At 43.2% G+C, this 18,446-nt stretch overlaps 1 protein-coding gene across 2 annotated transcripts in view; it reads right to left on the bottom strand.

Annotated features, from left to right (window-relative positions):
• Positions 1-2,127: 2,127 nt before the first annotated feature.
• The window catches only part of CACHD1 (cache domain containing 1), a 208,511-nt gene continuing 192,192 nt past the window's right edge, over positions 2,128-18,446 (bottom strand). For both annotated transcript variants that reach the window (XM_027058991.2, XM_027058992.2), the window contains 7 exons: positions 18,040-18,126; positions 17,107-17,223; positions 15,519-15,670; positions 14,038-14,199; positions 12,653-12,730; positions 11,885-11,986; positions 2,128-3,883 (listed from right to left, as the gene is read on the bottom strand). In XM_027058991.2, the coding sequence (XP_026914792.2) occupies positions 3,645-3,883; positions 11,885-11,986; positions 12,653-12,730; positions 14,038-14,199; positions 15,519-15,670; positions 17,107-17,223; positions 18,040-18,126 (937 nt within the window). In that variant the 3' untranslated portion in view covers positions 2,128-3,644. The remainder of the gene's footprint in view (positions 3,884-11,884; positions 11,987-12,652; positions 12,731-14,037; positions 14,200-15,518; positions 15,671-17,106; positions 17,224-18,039; positions 18,127-18,446) is intronic.

Below are 18,446 nucleotides of genomic sequence, written 5' to 3'. Positions count from 1 at the left end.
TTCCCTGGTATCTCACTGCTGCGTCGGTGCAGGTAGGGGATTGAGCTCGAGCTAGCTCGAATAAAGGCTCTTTGCTTTTGCATCGGACTCGGCTCCCTAGTGGTCTTTGGGGATCATGAATTCTGGGCATAACAAGATGTGTATCTATCTATATATACTGTTATATACACTTTAGCTATTAGACTATCTATCTTATAATAGCCATAGAAACAGACCTTTCAACATAGTGTTCCTTACTGAAAAATCAGAAAAAAATTTGAATACAGCATTGTATTTCAGCCAGGAAAATCACTACTTCTGTGTTCAGAAATAGACCAAAGACAACACAGATGAGAATGCGCTGACGCATTTTGATTTGATTATTCTACCAGAAATAGGTTTTTTGTTTGTTTTTTCCTGAAAGTGTAATCATTACAGCAGTCCATCCCCACAGGGAAATGAGCTCAAGTGATCTTCCGCAATTTCTCTCCATGCACCAGTCACGCTGACGGGCAAAATAAACCTGAGTCAATTTGAAAACATTTTTCACATAAAAATATTAATAAGGCTTAGTTGAGCATTCAAATTAAATCAAGAAGCAGAGGAAAAACAAACAAACAACAACAACGCTTTCTGAAGTATCTATGGGGTGCCTGGGTGGCTCAGTCCCTGGTTAAGCGTCTGCTTTTATCTCAGGTCACGATATCAGTTTGTGAGTTCAGGCCCTGAATCAGGCTCTGTGCTGACAGCTAGGAGCCTGGAGCCTGCTTCGGATTCTGTGTCTCCTTCTCTCTCTACCCCTCCTGGGCTCACGCTCTGTCTCCTTCTCTCTCAAAAATGAATAAACACTAAAAAAAAAAAATCAAAATATCTAAAATAAATATATTAGAAACGCAGATGAATGTACTCAGAGCTACGTGGGTCTGAACCAGTGTTGTTTGGGCCCCAAATAGCAAACTCCCTTTCCTAGAGGTATCAAGTGACCTGGGACACCCTTAGCTGTTGAAACTTGTCAACACTGATGTAAGTATTGGTTATAAGCATTAAGAGGTCTTAGTGAATGGGAAGGCATTGCTAGGACCTCCCCCTCTAGGATTTCAGGGAAGACTCGTGTTTAACAAGCAAAGGTATCTGAGGGGCAAGAAGAACCAACATCGGTCACCAGGATAAAAAAGTTCCTAAGCACTTAATTTTCCTTTGAAACAAGAACACAAACAACAAATGTTCAAACACACTACATGCAATGTCTAGGGAACAAAAGGGAGCTTAGAAGGGCAAAACCTCACAAACCTGTGTGCCACGTTCTACAGGGGGTGTAAAATAGTTCTGTGTTCTTATTCAGCTAGAAGGATTCAATCCCTGCCCCCCTCTCCACCTGTCCCCGTCCCCCCAAGTTCAGGACAGGGGAGATACTTAGCACAAAAGACACAAGGTGCATTTCTGTTCTTACCTTCGAGTAGGCTCTAACATGTTATTAAGCTCTTTGTTTTGTAATTCTTTCCCTGAAAATACCCAGGTTTTCTCCCATCTAGTAGGAATCCCACAAAGCTAGTGCCACCACACAAAGGTTCTCAACTTCGGCAAACAAAATGGAGAGGCTTAATTTTCTGGGAAGACAGGGAAGTCCCCATTCTCCCCAGCAGTTAGAGAATTATTTATTATTAATGGCATGAATGTAGATGCTCAGGAAGAGGGACCTATGTTCTGCACATTTTTTAATATTTGTTATCTATGTTTTTTTCAATTTTTTAAATTTTTGAGTGAGGGAGATGCAGAGCAGGAGCAGGGGAGGGGCAGAGAGAGAGGGAGACACAGAATCAGAAGCAGGCTCCAGGCTGTGAGCTGTCAGCACAGAGCCCAATGAGGGGCTCGAACCCATGAGCTGTGAGATCATGACCTGAACCGAAGTTGGATGCTTAAGTGACTTGAGCCACCCAGGCGCCCCTTAACATTTGTTCTTAATGTTATCCCCTTATATTCTTCAATTTTTTTTGCATCTTCAAGATGTGAAGAACCCCCTGACGTCGACAGTAGCACTGAGAGGAGGCCCACTCAGTTTGGTAACTGATCTGCTGGGTTACAAAGTGAACGGAATCTCCACGAGGCACAAGCAGCAGCACGTGAACGCATCACTATAAACACTAAGACTGTCCGTTCATACAGTTTATTTCACTAGACTGCAAATTTATACACAGTACGAAGGGGTTTCCTGATAGCACGCATACAGTTTACTTTCTGTACTGCTGAAGAACCAATTGTTTTTTTTTTTTTTTTTTTTTACATTATATCGTGATACCCTATCGTTAAAACGTTATTCAGTGAATTTTTTCCAACTACATATAAACGGAGATTTACCACACACATGGTGCAAGAATGTCTTTATAACATATTTGAATCACAAGATGTGAATCTAAAATACATCACTGTAATTAGAACACTACTTTAAAAATACAATGCCCCACGTTATATTAGCCAGATCGGATTAATCTCTGTATACGTCACAAAGCAGTTCAGTGGATAGCTTCTCGGATAACTGGCAGCAGCTTTGAACTAGGATATCAAAAGAAATCTTTAGGAATCAATTTTGAAGTTTAAAAACCTCTTCCTTTATGTACTCAATATTTTCAGAATCAAAATGGGACACTTAAAAATTTATAGTCTCTAACACAAGAAGAAATCCATCCCTCCCTTAGCCGAAAGGCTGGGGTTGTAATACTAGGTTTTGTAAGACATCTGAGAAAAGCATCGTACGGGGAGTGGAAATGAGTGAAAAAGAGACCTAACATTTCTTGAAAAGCATTTTGGATTCCTCTGTCTTCCCTGCCTCTGTCAAACATAAAGAATACTGCATTACAAAAAAAGATAGGTTTCCATAAGATGACGTTCTAAAGAAAATGTATGTAAACAAGTCAGAGAGAAGGATTTCTTCATTTTCCCATTTTGTAGACTGGGGCAGTGGGAGGATATCAGTTAAATAATAGAACTCCTTAGTCAACCACTTCACACACAAGACAGCTAGGGATAATTGCTGACAATTTCTCATGTGTTTCCTTTTCTTTCCCCCAAAGTTTGAGAATGTTTGAAAGTTCAATAAATAGTAGAAAAATAATCCTTTACTTAGAAATTTTGAGATGCATCATTTAGAGCTTAACAGGAGTTCCATACAGCAACTGTGGTATCTAGGTACCGCCAGAAACAAAGCGAGATCTTCCGAAAGCACACATTTCTGTCTGGATGTGCCACGTTCCCAGTCTCCGGCTGGGCACACTTGTCTCTCTTCCAGTTAAGGAGAGCCGAATGTTTCTGGCTCCTTGGGACATTCCTCTGGCTCAGCTTAACGAAGGTTCCCAACGTTTCGTTTATGGGTCTCGCCTCTGTGTTTGGAGGTTTGCCTTCTGCTCCACCCCACTGGTATTATGGCAGGTTCGTTAATCAGGCTTACTTCCCCTCCATTTCAGAACCAGCTTCGCACTTTCACAAACGTGATTTTGTTGTTGTTCCTCCTTCCGAAACACATTTGACAGGCAGCAAGTGAGTTAAACTGCTCTGGACAAAGCACGAACACAAGGGGTCTCTTGCTGTGGATTATCTGATGCTGGCTCTTCTTCCCTCCAGAACATTCTGTACCTCCCAGCTCCCATCTTCTCGTGGAGGTCAGGAGAGTGTTAGCACTCTGCATCGACGGTGTGTACTGTCACGGCCGCCTGCAAGTGGTGGCTGTGGTGCGGCGTGGGGTGGTGGGAGCGGTAGTGGTGGAATTTGTGACTTAGCAGGGCGGCCGTCTGGGGCGGGGCGTCCAGATCCAAGTCCTCGTCGTGGTTCCCCACATCCACCCCAGCTGACAAGGGGTCATTGTTGCACGGGGGGTTTTCACTATCTTCCTGTGGGCTCATGGTGCTGTAACCTAGAAAATGAACAGAACAAGCAGCTGAGAGCTTCCAGACACAGGGAGAGGTGACTGAAGATTTCTAGGGCACGGGGAGATGTTCCTATCTTTGTGTTACATGGGTGCAAACGTCCGCAGGCTGCCAGCAGACGTCAAAGTGGCTTATTTTTGAAGAGATCTTTTGTTAGCTGTTTCTCCACTGTGCCACTGCCCCCCCCCCACAATTACACAATAAAAAATTTTAGACACCTGAGAAAGTACAGATAAGAAAAAAATATATATATATAGGAAGCTTTTTCCCAAATCCCCAAATCAACACAACAAAAACTAAAATCATCGCTCTTCCCACCTGATCCACAGATAACTACCATTGACATTTGGGATTATCCTCCTACACTTTTCCCTGAGATAAGATTAACTTTATTTGAATGAATAAATGAATGAATGAATGAATGAATAAATGAAAGAAAAAAGAGAAAGAAAGAAGGGAGAAAGGGAGAAAAAGAAAAAGTAGGGAGAAAGAAAAATAAAAAAGGCAGCTTCAAAAAAAAAAAAAAGAAAAGAAAAAAGGAACACAAAGTCCTAACAGGATTCAAATCAAGTTGGGGGCTGGTGGAGAAAGCTGGGCTTCAACAGGCCTGCACGTGATCTCACAGCAAGGACAAAAACAAGTGTCTCCGTTGTGTGTATATCTGTTCTACGGCACACACCGGTGTCCTGGAATTCCTACACACAAATTATACAAGTGAGGGAAATGATGATCAGAGGTTAATGAACTTGCCCAAAGTTCCAGTACCTGATGGGGTACGAACTCCACATATACCCATAGCAACTAGCAAAGGAATCAACTATTCTCTGTGTAAGCTGGCTCACTGTATTTAAAGATTAATTTCTTTTGGTATTCTAAGTAATACACGTTTCAAAAGAAAATGCCCTTGCTGATCAAAGGATTCCATTCCAAGAACTCTGGCATGTTTTTAAATATTGCAAAAATCCCCTTTAAAATTTTTGAGAAGTGACAGCTCATTAATATTTCCACTGCATCTACAGTTAGCATCAATCAGAGCTCACCCATGGGTAGTGCTAGTCACATTTGTGGTGCAAAATTGATGTGCTTGCATACAGCCAAGCAAGAATGGGATATGGCTGAAAATGTATGCTGGGTGCAAAAATGAGAAAGGCAATTCTCTGTCCTCAATGAACCATTTTGCAAATGACAGAATTATTTAAGTCAGTCTAACTCCAGAAATATTTATTGGGCACCTACTATGTACAAGATACTGTGTTAGGCATTGCAGGAGACACCAAGGTGAAAATCTGCTCCCGGCACAAGGAGCTTAAAAGCTAGAGTTTGAGAAATAAAATGAATACAAGCATAGATCCGTTCAATTATTCATTCATTGAAGACCATTATGCAGCCAGAGAGGGAGGCTACAAAACATGAATAAGAGATGTCTCTTTTCCTTAAGGATTTCACAACCGAACAGGAGACATATTTGTGAAGCTGGGTTTATTCTAATGCAGATAATGATAAGTGCTATAGTTGAGGTATAACTGGTATCGAGAACATGGAATCACTAATTCCGGCTGGAAGAATGAGAAAGCTCCACAGAAAAACTCCTATTTCACTTGGGCTTAAAAGGATATGTAGGAGTTTGGTAAGTGGATAGGAGCAAGGGAACAGGAGCACAGCCTAGAGGTGTGGAAAGCCAAGGCCACTGCTGTACCATGTGGCTAGGACAGGTGCAGGTAGGCAGTTGGAGAACGTGGCAGGAGAGAGGTGGAAAGGTGAGTTACAGTCAGATTATAAAGGCCAAAGCAGAGAAAATGGAGGAACAATACATTTTGAACAGACTGAAAAAAAAATAGCATGACAATTTCTGTGTTTCAGAGAGAGTTCTCGTGGCAGTTTGGAAGATGAATAAAAAGGAAATAGAGGGGACAGTTGGGAGGTTATTGCAACAGCCCAGATGACAGACTAAGAATTAAAACTAGGGGTATGGGATTAGGCAGATTTAAAAGTATCTCAGAGGTGGAAACAATAGAAGTTGGCAAGCAGTTAAAAGTTAGGGGGGTTTGGGAGTGATGGCTTTGAGTCAGGATGAAAAGACTCGGAGATCCCAAGTGTCAGGGATGAAGGGGGCAGAAGAGGGTGAAGTTCATGGACATAGGCATCTATCATCACTGAGTGTCTCCTTGGTGCCAGGTGGGGGGCTCAATCAAAAAAGGAGTAAGGGGGAAGCTCCAGCTCCCAAGAAGCCCATAGTCAAGAAGGGGAAAAAAAGGTATTCAAACAGAGGCACATGGAGAGGGATACCAAAGCTGATTAACTTGGCTTAGGACACCTTACGAGGACACTTAAAGTGGCCCTCATGGGAGAGAAGGGGTTCATTAGGTAAAGAGCGGGGTGGAAAGGTACTGCAGGCTGGGAGATGAGCAAACGCCAAGACACAACAGCCCGAGAGCCTCTAGGGGCTTTGGGGATGATAACAAGCTCGGTATGGGGGAGAAAGCAGCAGGAGAGGAGACTGAACATGCAGGCTCAGACCAGATCAGGAAGTCTGGCTGAGCTAGGAGCTGGGATTTAGCAACAGGCCAGAGGTAGGGGAGGGTGCAAGGACATAACATGTGCTTGAAGATGATCACTTGTGGCAGTGAGGCGGCTGGAAAGAAGGTGGGACTGAGGCTCAGAGGACAGGAGGCTGTGGTGCTGGCCCAAGGAGATGATGAGGACCTCAAGTGGGCCAGCGGCTGTGTTACGTAGGGCAAGCGGCCGGCTTCAAGACACTGTTTGAGCTCAGAGTAGGTTGCCTTTGGTGGCCCAACTGACTTCCCTGGGGGGAAGATCCAGGTTGACATCCTTGGATAAGGTTGAGGTTTCTAGGTTCAGGGCTGGGGAAACAGTGATGCCTTTCCTCAAGAATCAGGAGCCAGAATGGGATTCTCAGCTTCAGCAGGGCTCGGTCTGGAACGTGAGACTGGATGGTAGACGCTGAAGCCCCAGTTACAGAGTGCTGCGTGTGCTTAAGCTGCCATGTGCTTCACACGTAGGGGACTCAAGTAGAAGACACACTTTTAGCAAAATCTCAGCATCTATGTTGATGATTGTTGGCCAACCTTTAGTGCTAGGCTGTCTTTATCTTGCCTCCAAGTACCTCCTGAAGGGTTTCCCATCTCCACTCATTTACAAGCACCCATAGAAACTGTTAACTCATTTTCACATTCCTGGTGTAAAATTCATGACAGGCCTTCTGCCGGGCTCACCCTCCCCGCTTCCATCATCCGGCTATTGTCCTTCATGCTTCAGTTTTTAAAGGTCTTCTCTGGGAAGCAACCCAAACCCCCAGCACCCCATCCTGCCAGCCCACGTGGGGTCTGTTGCCCCTTCTGTGAGTTTAAATGGCATTCTGTGCACATCTCTAGCTTAGATTTTTACTATGCAATAAAACTTAGGGCTGTTGTGGCCATTAGTGAATTTCCATTTATTTTTGTACTCCTAATATTCAACGCAATGCCTCACACAGAACAGGCACTTCATTTTTCAAAATCACATTACTATGCTCCCAAAGCAACGGTATTAAGAGTTTTTTGGGTATCTGTGGTTTTACCTGGTGTGACATTCTCATCTAACAATGAAGATGTTCCAGGATTCACTGGGCCCTGCCCAGGGGTTCCGACTTAACACGCCAGGGGTGCTCTGGACCTGGCTGGTCATAGGCTCAAGGGTGGTTTTAATGATGGAGCTGTTCCCACAGCACCTCAGGGGCACCCCCATTTCTCCTGCTCTTGCTTTCTGATGAGAACCCAAGCACAGGGTCTTCCAAAGTGAACCCCTTGCTCTGGGACATTCTGTTTTATTTTCTCAGTGTGGCAGTATTGCTCAGCCCCTCTGTAACTTACTCAAGCTTCCTCTTATCTCAATAATTAATGAAAATCTGGAAGGAGGGATAGCAAGCTGTGGAGAAGCAGGAGAAAGCCAAACACATGCTCTCACTTAACAAATTGAGTGTTTACTTAGCACCAGACAATTCTGTTGAGTGCTGGGAACAGTGATGAATAAGACAGATTCAGTATGACTCAAGGCAGAGGAAGCACTATTTAAAACACAAAGGATATCAGCCAATACTTTCAAAGGAAAAGTTTCTTACTATCCAAAGGTGTATGCAGTATAGTCTCTGAAAAGGCGACCTCAAGCAAAAAGTAGGCTCAGGAAGGAGACCAGGCGACCATTGAGAACAGGAGTCAAGATCAGGCTTTTTGGTATTGTGCTTACATATTTAGCTGATGGTTCCTGAAGAAACCTCTCTGGATGGGTGGGGAGGTTAGGTCACTCTGGGGACTCTCCACCTTGTGGTCACAGAGAGTAACTGTGGGAGAATATCCACGCGCCTCCAAAAAACAATGGCCCTAAGTTGCACTCTACAGTTTTTCACCAGGTTTTCAAGGCTCACCATTCACCTTTTAAGCTTTTTGGAATTTGCTTCACTAGGAGGAGGTCTCCCTTTTACAAAGAAAAAAATGTTGCTTAAATACACTTATATCCAGTTTCTAATGAGTTGGTAACTAACACGCAGATTCAAAAGGGACAAATACACATTGGTGGTTTTTAACCTAAAGATAAGCCAGTTGATGGATGGATAGAACATGAGATTTTCAGAAGAAAAAAATGGGCAGACATATAGAATTAAAGCATAAATAGGTAGTAATTGTTTTTAATTGCTACCTGCGAGTGTAACAGTAAATCGTCAAGGGCTGAAAAACAGTCATTCTAAGTGGTCTTAGAATATTGACGAAAATAATTCTACCTTTCAAAAACTATTCTTATTTTAGTATTTTTAAGGTACAAAAATTAAAATAAGATTCCTTTGAAATACAAAACTCTTTTGGCCACATGAAATACCACTGACCCCTGAGCAACTTTGAACTACATGGGTCTACTCGCAGGCTAGTTTTCCATAAATACAGGACAGGGCTGTAAATGTATTTTCTCTTATGATTTTAACATTTTCTTTTCTCTAGCTTCCTTTAAGAAAACATTATATAATACATGTAACATACAAAATGTAGACTAATCCACTGTTTATGTTCTTGGTAAGGCTTCCAGTCAACAGATTATTAGTAAAGTTTTTCTTTTGGCGGGGGTGAGAAGTTAAATGTGGATTTTTTTTAAATATATTTTTTTAATGTTTTATTTTTGAGAGTGAGAGAGAGTGGGAGAGGGGCAGTGAGAGAGGGAGACACAGAATCTGAAGCAGGCTCTAGGCTCTGAGCTGTCAGCACAGAGCCCCGTGCAGGGCTCAAACCCACGAACCGTGAGATCATGACCTGGGCCGAAGTCGGCCGCTTAACCAACTGAGCCAACCAGGCACCCCTAGATGTGGATTTTTGATTGCGCAAGGGTGGGGGTTGGTGTCCCTAATGCCCATGATGTTCAAAGGTCAACTGTATTTCTAAATAAAAATACAGCTTGAAGTCTACAAGTTTGGCCTGGTGACATTCAGTTTTAATTCTAGGTATATCACAATTCTGAACCACATCCTGAAAGTCTAGTCTGTTCAGTACTTATATATTTACGTGTTTTATTCCTTTGAGTTTCCTTTTGTGGATCAGACCCAAGGTAAAAATGCTCACCGGGTTGCAAAGAACCACGGTGGTACAATTTTACCCCGTCAAGGGCCAGCACCAACAGCACCATGATTCTCATGCAGATAAAAGTGAACTAGCTCCCTATCTTCTTTGTTCTGGTCCTTTAAGGAAGCTGTCCTATTCAGTCTTTTATCAGTCTTATGAGTACATGCATTCATTTACAGTTTTCTTCTAGATTGTACATTCCTTGAGGGCAGACTGGGTATGGAGGTGGGTAAGTCACCCTGACCTCCCACCTGCCATATGCTATTTCATTTGGTGCTCACAACTTCACCAGGGAGACATTTCTAATCTCATTTTAATTATTAGGAAACTAAGGTCCAAAGTAGCTTCACTAAGATCTCATTACCTGTGGAGGGGGAGAGGTGGGTTCCAAGTGAGCTGTGCTTGGCCCTATAATATAAGCTCTTCCATAATCACTCGGCCTCACAGAATTGAGGCCGCCCCTTCACAAGGTCCCTCCACTGTGCCTAGCAAACAGCATAAAAGAACACAGAGCTGAGAAAGAAGGGTACTGACAAAACAACGAGATTAGATTTCCTTGTTTTCATGTGAACCTACCCATGGCCTATTCTTGGCATCACAGGGACATTAACCTGATGCCACCACTTTTAGTGACCCACCATTCAGGTTCAGGGATATGACAACATGCAGTTAAATGCTATTGATTTTTGTGGTACATTTGGAATTATGTGGAATGTCAATGTCTTCCATTTCTTTTGGTGTTGCATTCTATCTGCACGAGGAACTATTTTTCATTCCTCGGGGATAACAGGGATCCAATTATTGTGAAAAATGAAAGAAAGCAAGCCCTTAGCTAGATTCCTTAGCTTTCAGATACTGACACTGCATTACTGCTTTCATCTAAGCTGTTGCTTCATACACCATTTTACTAAGACAATGGGAGAGCTAATGGAACATTGGAAATGTCACTCAGAATTCCAATTTCGTATTGAAGCAATTTCTATCTGGGGAGAAGGAAAGAGAGAGAAAGGATTCAGTATTTCTGCTGAATAAGAAATTATTTCTGTTGAACTTTAGTAGCCTCAAACCTGTTTTATTATTCAAAGGAGAAGAGGCACAGAACTGCCTGGCAGAATGAATTTATGCAGGTTCAAAGGTTTTTAGGGGAAAAAACCCCAGAAAGTCAAAGAAACTGAAAAATTTAAGTTGTGCTTTGACTCTGCACAGAAACCTGAAGTTTCTACTTAGTTGGTGGGAACAATGTCATTCAAAGCTCAAATTAGGAACCTCCAATTTACAAATCAGAGTTTTGGCTTCTGTTTTCCAAAGGGAGTTTGAATACCTGGCTGTCATGTAAAAGGCAACACTGGTTGCCTTGACGAATATCCACTCCTGCATGTTTTAGCACAGGGCTGGGAGCTCACTGTTTGTAGACTTCCTTTTTTTTTTTTTTTTTTTTTTTTCCTAGGGTAGATGTGGAGAAAGAGTCAAAAAGGTATAAATGCATTATTTATGCATTAAAAAAAGATCTGATTCTGGGAAGAAAATAAAGTTTTCTAGCAAATTAAACAAGCACATGAAAAACAAAAAGATCTTACAATTACAAAAAGTTCTTATAAGGCCCCACACTCCTGTCATGTTGTTGCGGAACACTGGCAGTGATGGCTGCAGGGCGGGACATGTCTGCTATTCCCTGTGACGACAAGCCATCCGGATGTTGGCAAGGTAAGAAGCTAGGTGGTGGCCAAGTCTTTGGTACAGCATGTGGACTTGATAATTCACAGCCCGCTCAGCCTTAGTGCCGACTCTTTCTGAGCATCTTAGAGGCATCTTCTATAACCTCCATGACTATATACACCAGTCCGCTTGCCTCTAAATCTCCTTTGCCCCAACTTTTCTTTCATCAGCCTTTAAGCCCAGTGCAAACATTGTCTCTTTGGTGAAGGCTTCTCTGAACCTTCCAGGCAAGGCTGGAGGTCAGGATGGGGAATGCCAGAAGGAAGCATGAACTCTTGTCATGTCCAAAGTGTATACGTGGCTGAGAGAGCCCTTGAGGATGCTGGTGTTGGCCAGCTAACAACAGTGGGTAGCAGAACTGATGTGGATGCCAATTACCAAGGATCACATGGAATGGTAAGCAGGTTCCATTCAGACAATGTGAACCTTTATGCATGGAGAACACTTAGATGCAATCTGTGTGCCCAAGGGTCATCTCACTTATTCCTGCAAGTGCTGAGACAAAAATCAAAACTACCCTTGGGCTCCTAGAAATGTGCCATGTTGGAATATGTCCTTTGGAAAACTATGCCCAAGTAATGAATTTGAGCACAGAACAGGAGGGAGAAGAGGGGATGTGAACACTGGCCCACAGGGAGCCCACCAGACTCTTCAGAAGGAGCTAGACCTTACCATGATCGCTTTCTGTTCCTGATCGACCCCAGTAGCGACGCCTCCTCTCTGGACTGTGTGCATGTCGTTCAATGACTGCAGCTATAAACCGAGTATTGCTGACTGTGGGGAGAAGACAGTTAATCACTCTTGTGCCAGTATCCTTATTGTATAGAGTACGTTTGCTCTGGGCAGGTTCATTCACACACTGGGGGGGGGGGGGGGGGAGCTATTCTTTGGAGAAATAGAAGAAGTAAATTATTATTATTATTATTATAATTTTTTTTAATTTTGAGGATTAAGGGCAGTGAGAAGTTCCTCATCACAGGTCTCCAACATGCATTAAGAAGACATGTTCTACACAGTTGTAGGCCAAGGTATGTATCTCACGCTAATTGAATTCTTTTTTGATAAAGAAATGCTCTTCCCCCCTGCAACTGAATTATATACATTTAATCCCCGGAGGGATTAAAACAATGTAGATCACCTGATGATTCTCTTTCTGAAATACTATGCTGGAAAGCAATGAGGAGGAGTAAGAAAAGGTAGGGTGAGGTGTTAGGACAAAGCACTTAACGAGAAAAGGAACATCAAGACTCCTTTTAAGATTTTCTAAAACAAAGCAAACACCTACACTTATTTATTCCTAATGAAAATGGGGGAGGAAAAACCCTCGCCACATTAAGATTCTTAAATCGTAATATACGCCAAAAGGGTAGAAGACAGAACATTTATTCTGGTTTAGCCTCCTGCTGACACGTTCTGCAACAAGGCAGCTTGAATACTCACTGATGCCTCTGTCCTCATGGCTGTCATCGTCCCTTTCATCTCTGTCATTCTCCAGGTTGGACATACGCACTGACATTTCTACCCATCATTAAAGAGAAAGAAACATGACTATTTAATCAAACAAAATCACCCACTTTAATACCCTGTGGAGGCCTCATTTTGACGGCTAGGTGACAGCATTCCATCAAGAACGAGTCCAAACTTGGAAAAGAATAAACTGATGTCCCATGTCCCATCCATTTTTTTTAAAGGAGGAGGTAGCAGGAATCAAATCAGAGAGGACCAGAAATGAATAATCAAGAGAGGCACCTGAAATTAACTTCTGAAGAAAGGAGAGCAAAGAAGTTGATAGAGGCTAATGGATCTTTAATCCTCTACCAATGTACCTCAAACAGAAGGAAGGGGTCTAAAGCCATGGCTGAGTGTGCCCAGAAAATGGTGTTACAAAACCCTATTAAAAGGCCAGGTATAAGGTAACACTGGATGACTGTCACATACTTACCAAGGGGAAATCTGGGTATCCAAATCTTACCACAGGGAAGGAGCTTTGTGATTAGTCCTGTTACTAAATCAGGCAGCATTATCCCAAGATGCCCCCCACACCCACCCCACTGCCCCATCAGGATTGCGGCCACAGTGAACTATTCCAACATCAATCTGTCCTTACTGCTGCAAGGATGAGCAAAGTGGCCCTGACCAAGTCCAGAACAATGAGTGAACCTTATCTCCATAAAGGTCAGGTTAATAAATCCCTGGGGCCTTTTACAAAACATGGGGAAGCCCATTAAATGGTTTCATCCTTGCAAACGGGCACAGATATCCCATTTAACTCTTGGTATGGAAGCCATGATTGCAGATTAATCATTTTGTATCTGGCTCCAATGAATTCTCCTCTTCAAGAGCTGTGATTATTGCTTTGCACATGTTCCTTCACACCACAGGATAACAGCTGCAATAGAACAGACTCATGGTCTTGCCAACAGGGACCCAGGCTATCTTTGCCTCACCTGTCTGAAACAGCAAAGACAACACATCTGAGTTGAGGGAAGAACGAAATTTCTCACTAAGCATCCCAGTTCCCCTGCCTGGCTTATTCAAGAGGCATGCCGTGGGAGGCTAATGTGTGTAAGACAAGAGAGCATTGGGGGATTTTCTGGGGAATCAAAATGAAGCTCACAGGGTTGAGACACTAAAGAATGAGCCACGGGCTAAAGGTGGCAAGTAGGCTTTGGGGACTTCGGAATCACACTCCATGAAAGCGGAAAAGGTAGTGTTCTTAGAATTACTTAGGGGCTTACACAACTGGCCACTGTCTTTTCAGCTCAGGAAGGACACAAGGGAGGCTGCTGCCTCCCAGAGGAGCTTTGGATTCATTTGGGGCTCACCTTGGGCAGCAAGAGGAGACATGTGCTGGTGACTCCGGCGATGAATCTGATGGCGGTAGGCATACACTGCAAGGACGAGGACCATGATGCATCCCATGATGCCTCCGGCCACGGGGCCCACGGGGGCACTTTTAATCATGTTCAACGTGACCACCTCGTCACCTTTATTAAAGCAAACAAATAGATGTCCTTTGTCAAGATCTCCCAAGTGTGGTAGGAAGTGGGGATGGGGGTAGTAAGATGGAGGGGCTAGAGTGGGGTGGGGTGTGTTGAAGAGAAGAGCAGGTGCTTTAAGTTTTGAAAACCTCAAAGAAGATCCACCAGAATGTGGGAGGAGTGGCTTCTGTTAATCCCTGGTTCTCAAATTAAATGTCGGCTGCTCGGCAGAGCAGGAGCATATTTGGCAAGGACTACTAAAACAAGTGAGTAGATGAGAATCACTTAAATATGTGCTGCCCAGTGCTAAGAGCCTAGCTCCCTGGGGTGTGGGCTACTCTTGGAAGAGAAGTCATGTAGCACAGAGGTGAGGGCAGCGTGGGCCTCTTGGCACAAATTTATTGTACCTGGTGTCCTTTATGGCAACGAGTCAGTTGCAGGACTCCTAAACAGGGTCACGCTTCAAAGCTTATAGGTTCCGTTTAAAACACTATTAGCACAGTCACGTAGGAAACTGCAGGTGGGTATATAAAGTGATGTTTAGAACAAGGTCACTTCAACTACGTCCTAAGCTGGTTCAGTAATAATATGTGAGCTCAGGATCCTTCCTCACATAGGAGGAGTTTTTCTTCTATAGACGGGCTAATGTGGGGAGGTGTTTAAAAAAATAAATAAATAAGGGTTTAAATATCTCACCTCCCAGGGAAGCTTTGGGACCTTGTACTAGCTCCAGAAAGATACCGAGAAAATCTCAGAGGAGGTATGCAGGTAGTAAGTATATTTGAGGTCTTGGGGCCTGATCCCAGACACTTTCTTCCCTCCAGTGTCCCTGTCCCCGACCCTAAGCTACCCATTAGATAGCTCTGGCCTCTGCTGACTCCAGGACCTGAAGTACTGACTTGTAGCCACAGAACTTCTGCCTTGCAAATATCATGAGGCAACGTTGCAGCAGGAGAGACCAATGTGCAGTGGTCACTCCACCCATCGCTGGCCCTGTTCTCCCGACAGCTGGGACTCAAATTCAAACAAACTCCATGGTTCAGCCACGCAGAAACCAGGCCTGATATTTCTCAGAACTAGCTTTATGGGAATGAATTCCAGGCGTGTAAACTTTGGCAGGATACATGGCTGCTTACTCTGCATAGAATATCTAAGCCAGCTTTGAAGGTAATTATCTGCCTTGGATTTGTAACTAAAAAACTACTGGCAAAGGAAGGAAACGGGAAACTAGGGTAGAGGATCATTTTAAGATTTTTGTCCTCGCGTAGAGGCAAAAAAAATTCGTATTCAAGAATCCAAATATTCTGGGTTCCCAACAAACATACCTATTGCTCCCAGGTCATCCACATAAGGACTTTTGGCTCCCACGATCCCCCCAAAGCATTCTTTCTGGGGTGCACAGTAGGATTTGTCCAGGTGAGTCTTTCCATCGCTGTCTACCATGCACCATTCACAATCCAGCACACCGAAGCAGTCCCTGCCAGAGAGATAATGCTGAGTGTTCTGGGAAGCTGTGCTGGACAGGGGACAGCATATGGACTTGGGCATCAGACAGCTCTCAGGAGCTCCATTACTTACTGGTGCTGTAAGTCCTTGAGCTCTAGTTTCCTTTCCTTATACAAAGAAGAATAGCAACCATCTGCCAAGACATAGCTGTTTTATGTCTCTCAACAACATGGAAATGAGAGAAATAAAACAGTTCTGTGGATCACACCATAAAATCCACACATCACAGATTAGAAGAGGATTATTCCAAATCATCTCAAAAGACCAAGTGGCCCCAAGGTTCATTAGATTTTAGCCTGACATCCCACATGTGTAGGGTCATTTAAAAAAAAGGGGGGGGGGGGAAGGAAACCTGGTCAAATCAATTTGGGAAACATGAGGCAAGTTAAACAGCTTTCTTTCCTGCCAATTTCTCAGAACTTTTAATATGTTAAGTGCATTAAGACTCTCTAAGAGGATGCGTGCAGTGTTCCTCAAATTTAGTTTTGGGGGCACCTGGGTGGCTCAGTTGGTTGAGCGTCCAACTTTGGCTCAGGTCACGATTTTGCAGTTCGTGAGTTTGAGCCCTGCGTTGGGCTCTGTGCTGACAGCTCAGAGCCTGGAGCCTGCTTCAGATTCTCTGTCTCCTTCTCTCTCTCTGCCCCTTCCCTGCTCATACTCTGTCTCTCTCTGTCTCTCAAAAATGAATAAACGTTAAAAAAAATTTAGTTTTGAGTTAGTGCCTAATATCCCAAATTATTCTATCTGATGCCCTCTCATTCCTTTGCTAAAATATGCACTAAAAGCAGAACTGGCTGCCTGTTCTACCTGCTGACCGTACAACCAAATGGCAATCGGCAGCTGTAATACACAGATTACCCCCACTCCCACCCCTACAGTCCACCACAGCCACTGCTCCCATGATGGCTAAGCCCAAACATCCTAAAGAGGAGGGAGATGCAGCAGGGGACACGTAGTTGTTGGTTTTTTGGTTCTCAAAGCTACCATGAAACCTATCTGCTTTCTAAAAAAGCAGAACTGATCAGCTATAACCCATAGAGCTGGGTTCTGTTTCAGGAACCCAAAAGCCCCTGCCCCTTGCCCTTGGCTTCTGTGTGCCATGTCCCCTCTCATTCCTTTTATCTAAAGAGTAACTTTCCCATCCACAGAGGAGGTGACTAATATATGGTACCAATGCCAAGCAGCTATAAAGAGTGAAAACTGGACAACATTACAACCAGTGGATAAAAGGCATACAGAAATCAATTCTGGGTCTGAAAAATTGGTACATATTTAGAAAACATCAAGAATGAGAGTAATAAATAACAGCTGGCAAAGCTCAATGAGGCTCCAGGTCGCTGTTCCTTACTAGACTCTACTCCTGCAGTGATCGTGTTGATACCAAGGCAAGCAATGGGCAATGCTTACCCACTTTCCATCCTCTGACTGCACCTGCTGTTGACACACTGGTGAAGGGCATCTTGTAGGCCAGGGTCAATAGCTGTGTATGTTACCGGTTCCTGGTGGACCTCGCAGCTTGGGTTTCTATGTAGGAACAAGTCTGGGGGTTAGGACCAATACCACTCATGTTCTAAACTCATCATGTCTCTGGTCCCCGACTGCCTCAGACAGAACTGGGTTTGAATTCTTGCCACCTATATGTAACTATATGTAACCTTGGGTCAGTCACTTAACCACTCTGGGCTTCAATTTGTTTGTCTTTATGTACAATAGAAACAATATATGTATAAAATGAAAATCATAAATATTCAAGTGAATGTTATCTCCCCTGACTCACCACTCTAAATCTTACTTTTCAAAGGTAACCACTATTAACAGTTTAATGAAGGTCCCTTTCGACATTTTCTCTATGACTAAATGAACATTTACTAGTATATCAGTATACACAGCATTCTTTCATTTAAGTTCTAGAGAAGGGACTTACCCCAGTTTATTTAGCTGTCGTCTTAAAACTTGTCGCTAATATAAATAATGCCATATTATGTGTAAGCACATGTGTGTATAAAAGGTAACTATAGATTTATCACAAGGTTAATTTGAAAACCAAGTGACTCAATGTGCATAAAGTATCTGACACATGGCAGACACTTCGCGAATGCTTGTTAACAGTCCCCTACTTTATATGTACAGAGCACATATACTTTGAACATTTTCACAGCGTTTAAATTTAAACCTGAAAGAGGACTTCATTGGAAGGCTTGAAATCTGGCTCAGTGAACAGTTACATCATCAGAATGAATCACTTCTTATACCACAACCCAAAACAAATCTATAAATGAGGCTCCCAGGGTGCATGTATCTGTGTATGCCACACACATTTATGTAATATGTATATTTTACCGGTTCTCTGCATTGGTGAGGTTGCCAGTGCACTCATTGACCTCTAGAGGGCACTCACAGGGACATTCACATTCATTTTGTTCCATTCTGAAAGGCAGTAAGAAAATTACTATGCAGAGGGTCAATAACAAACTATATGCTGTACATGGACCAGAAGAAGTAAAATTGAAAAAAAAATTCTGAGCTAGTTAAAAGGAAGTTATGACCAAAGGTTTACACTATGATTGGCTTCCATCCATTACTTTTGGACAAGGATGCTGCGAACCACACAGCTGTTGATGCCTCTGCTACCCGGCCTTTCCTTTTCTCCATGACACGCCCCTGTGCTTTCTACTTTGCTGATATCACTTCAAAATGACTAGCACCAGTGAGGATATTTAACAGTGTAGTAAACAGAGAATAGGACC

The sequence above is a fragment of the Acinonyx jubatus genome, chromosome C1 (assembly GCF_027475565.1).
Source record: "Acinonyx jubatus isolate Ajub_Pintada_27869175 chromosome C1, VMU_Ajub_asm_v1.0, whole genome shotgun sequence".
Taxonomy (NCBI): domain Eukaryota; kingdom Metazoa; phylum Chordata; class Mammalia; order Carnivora; family Felidae; genus Acinonyx; species Acinonyx jubatus.
Note: the sequence above shows the minus strand (reverse complement) of the source record. Positions and strands in the feature narration are given on the sequence as shown.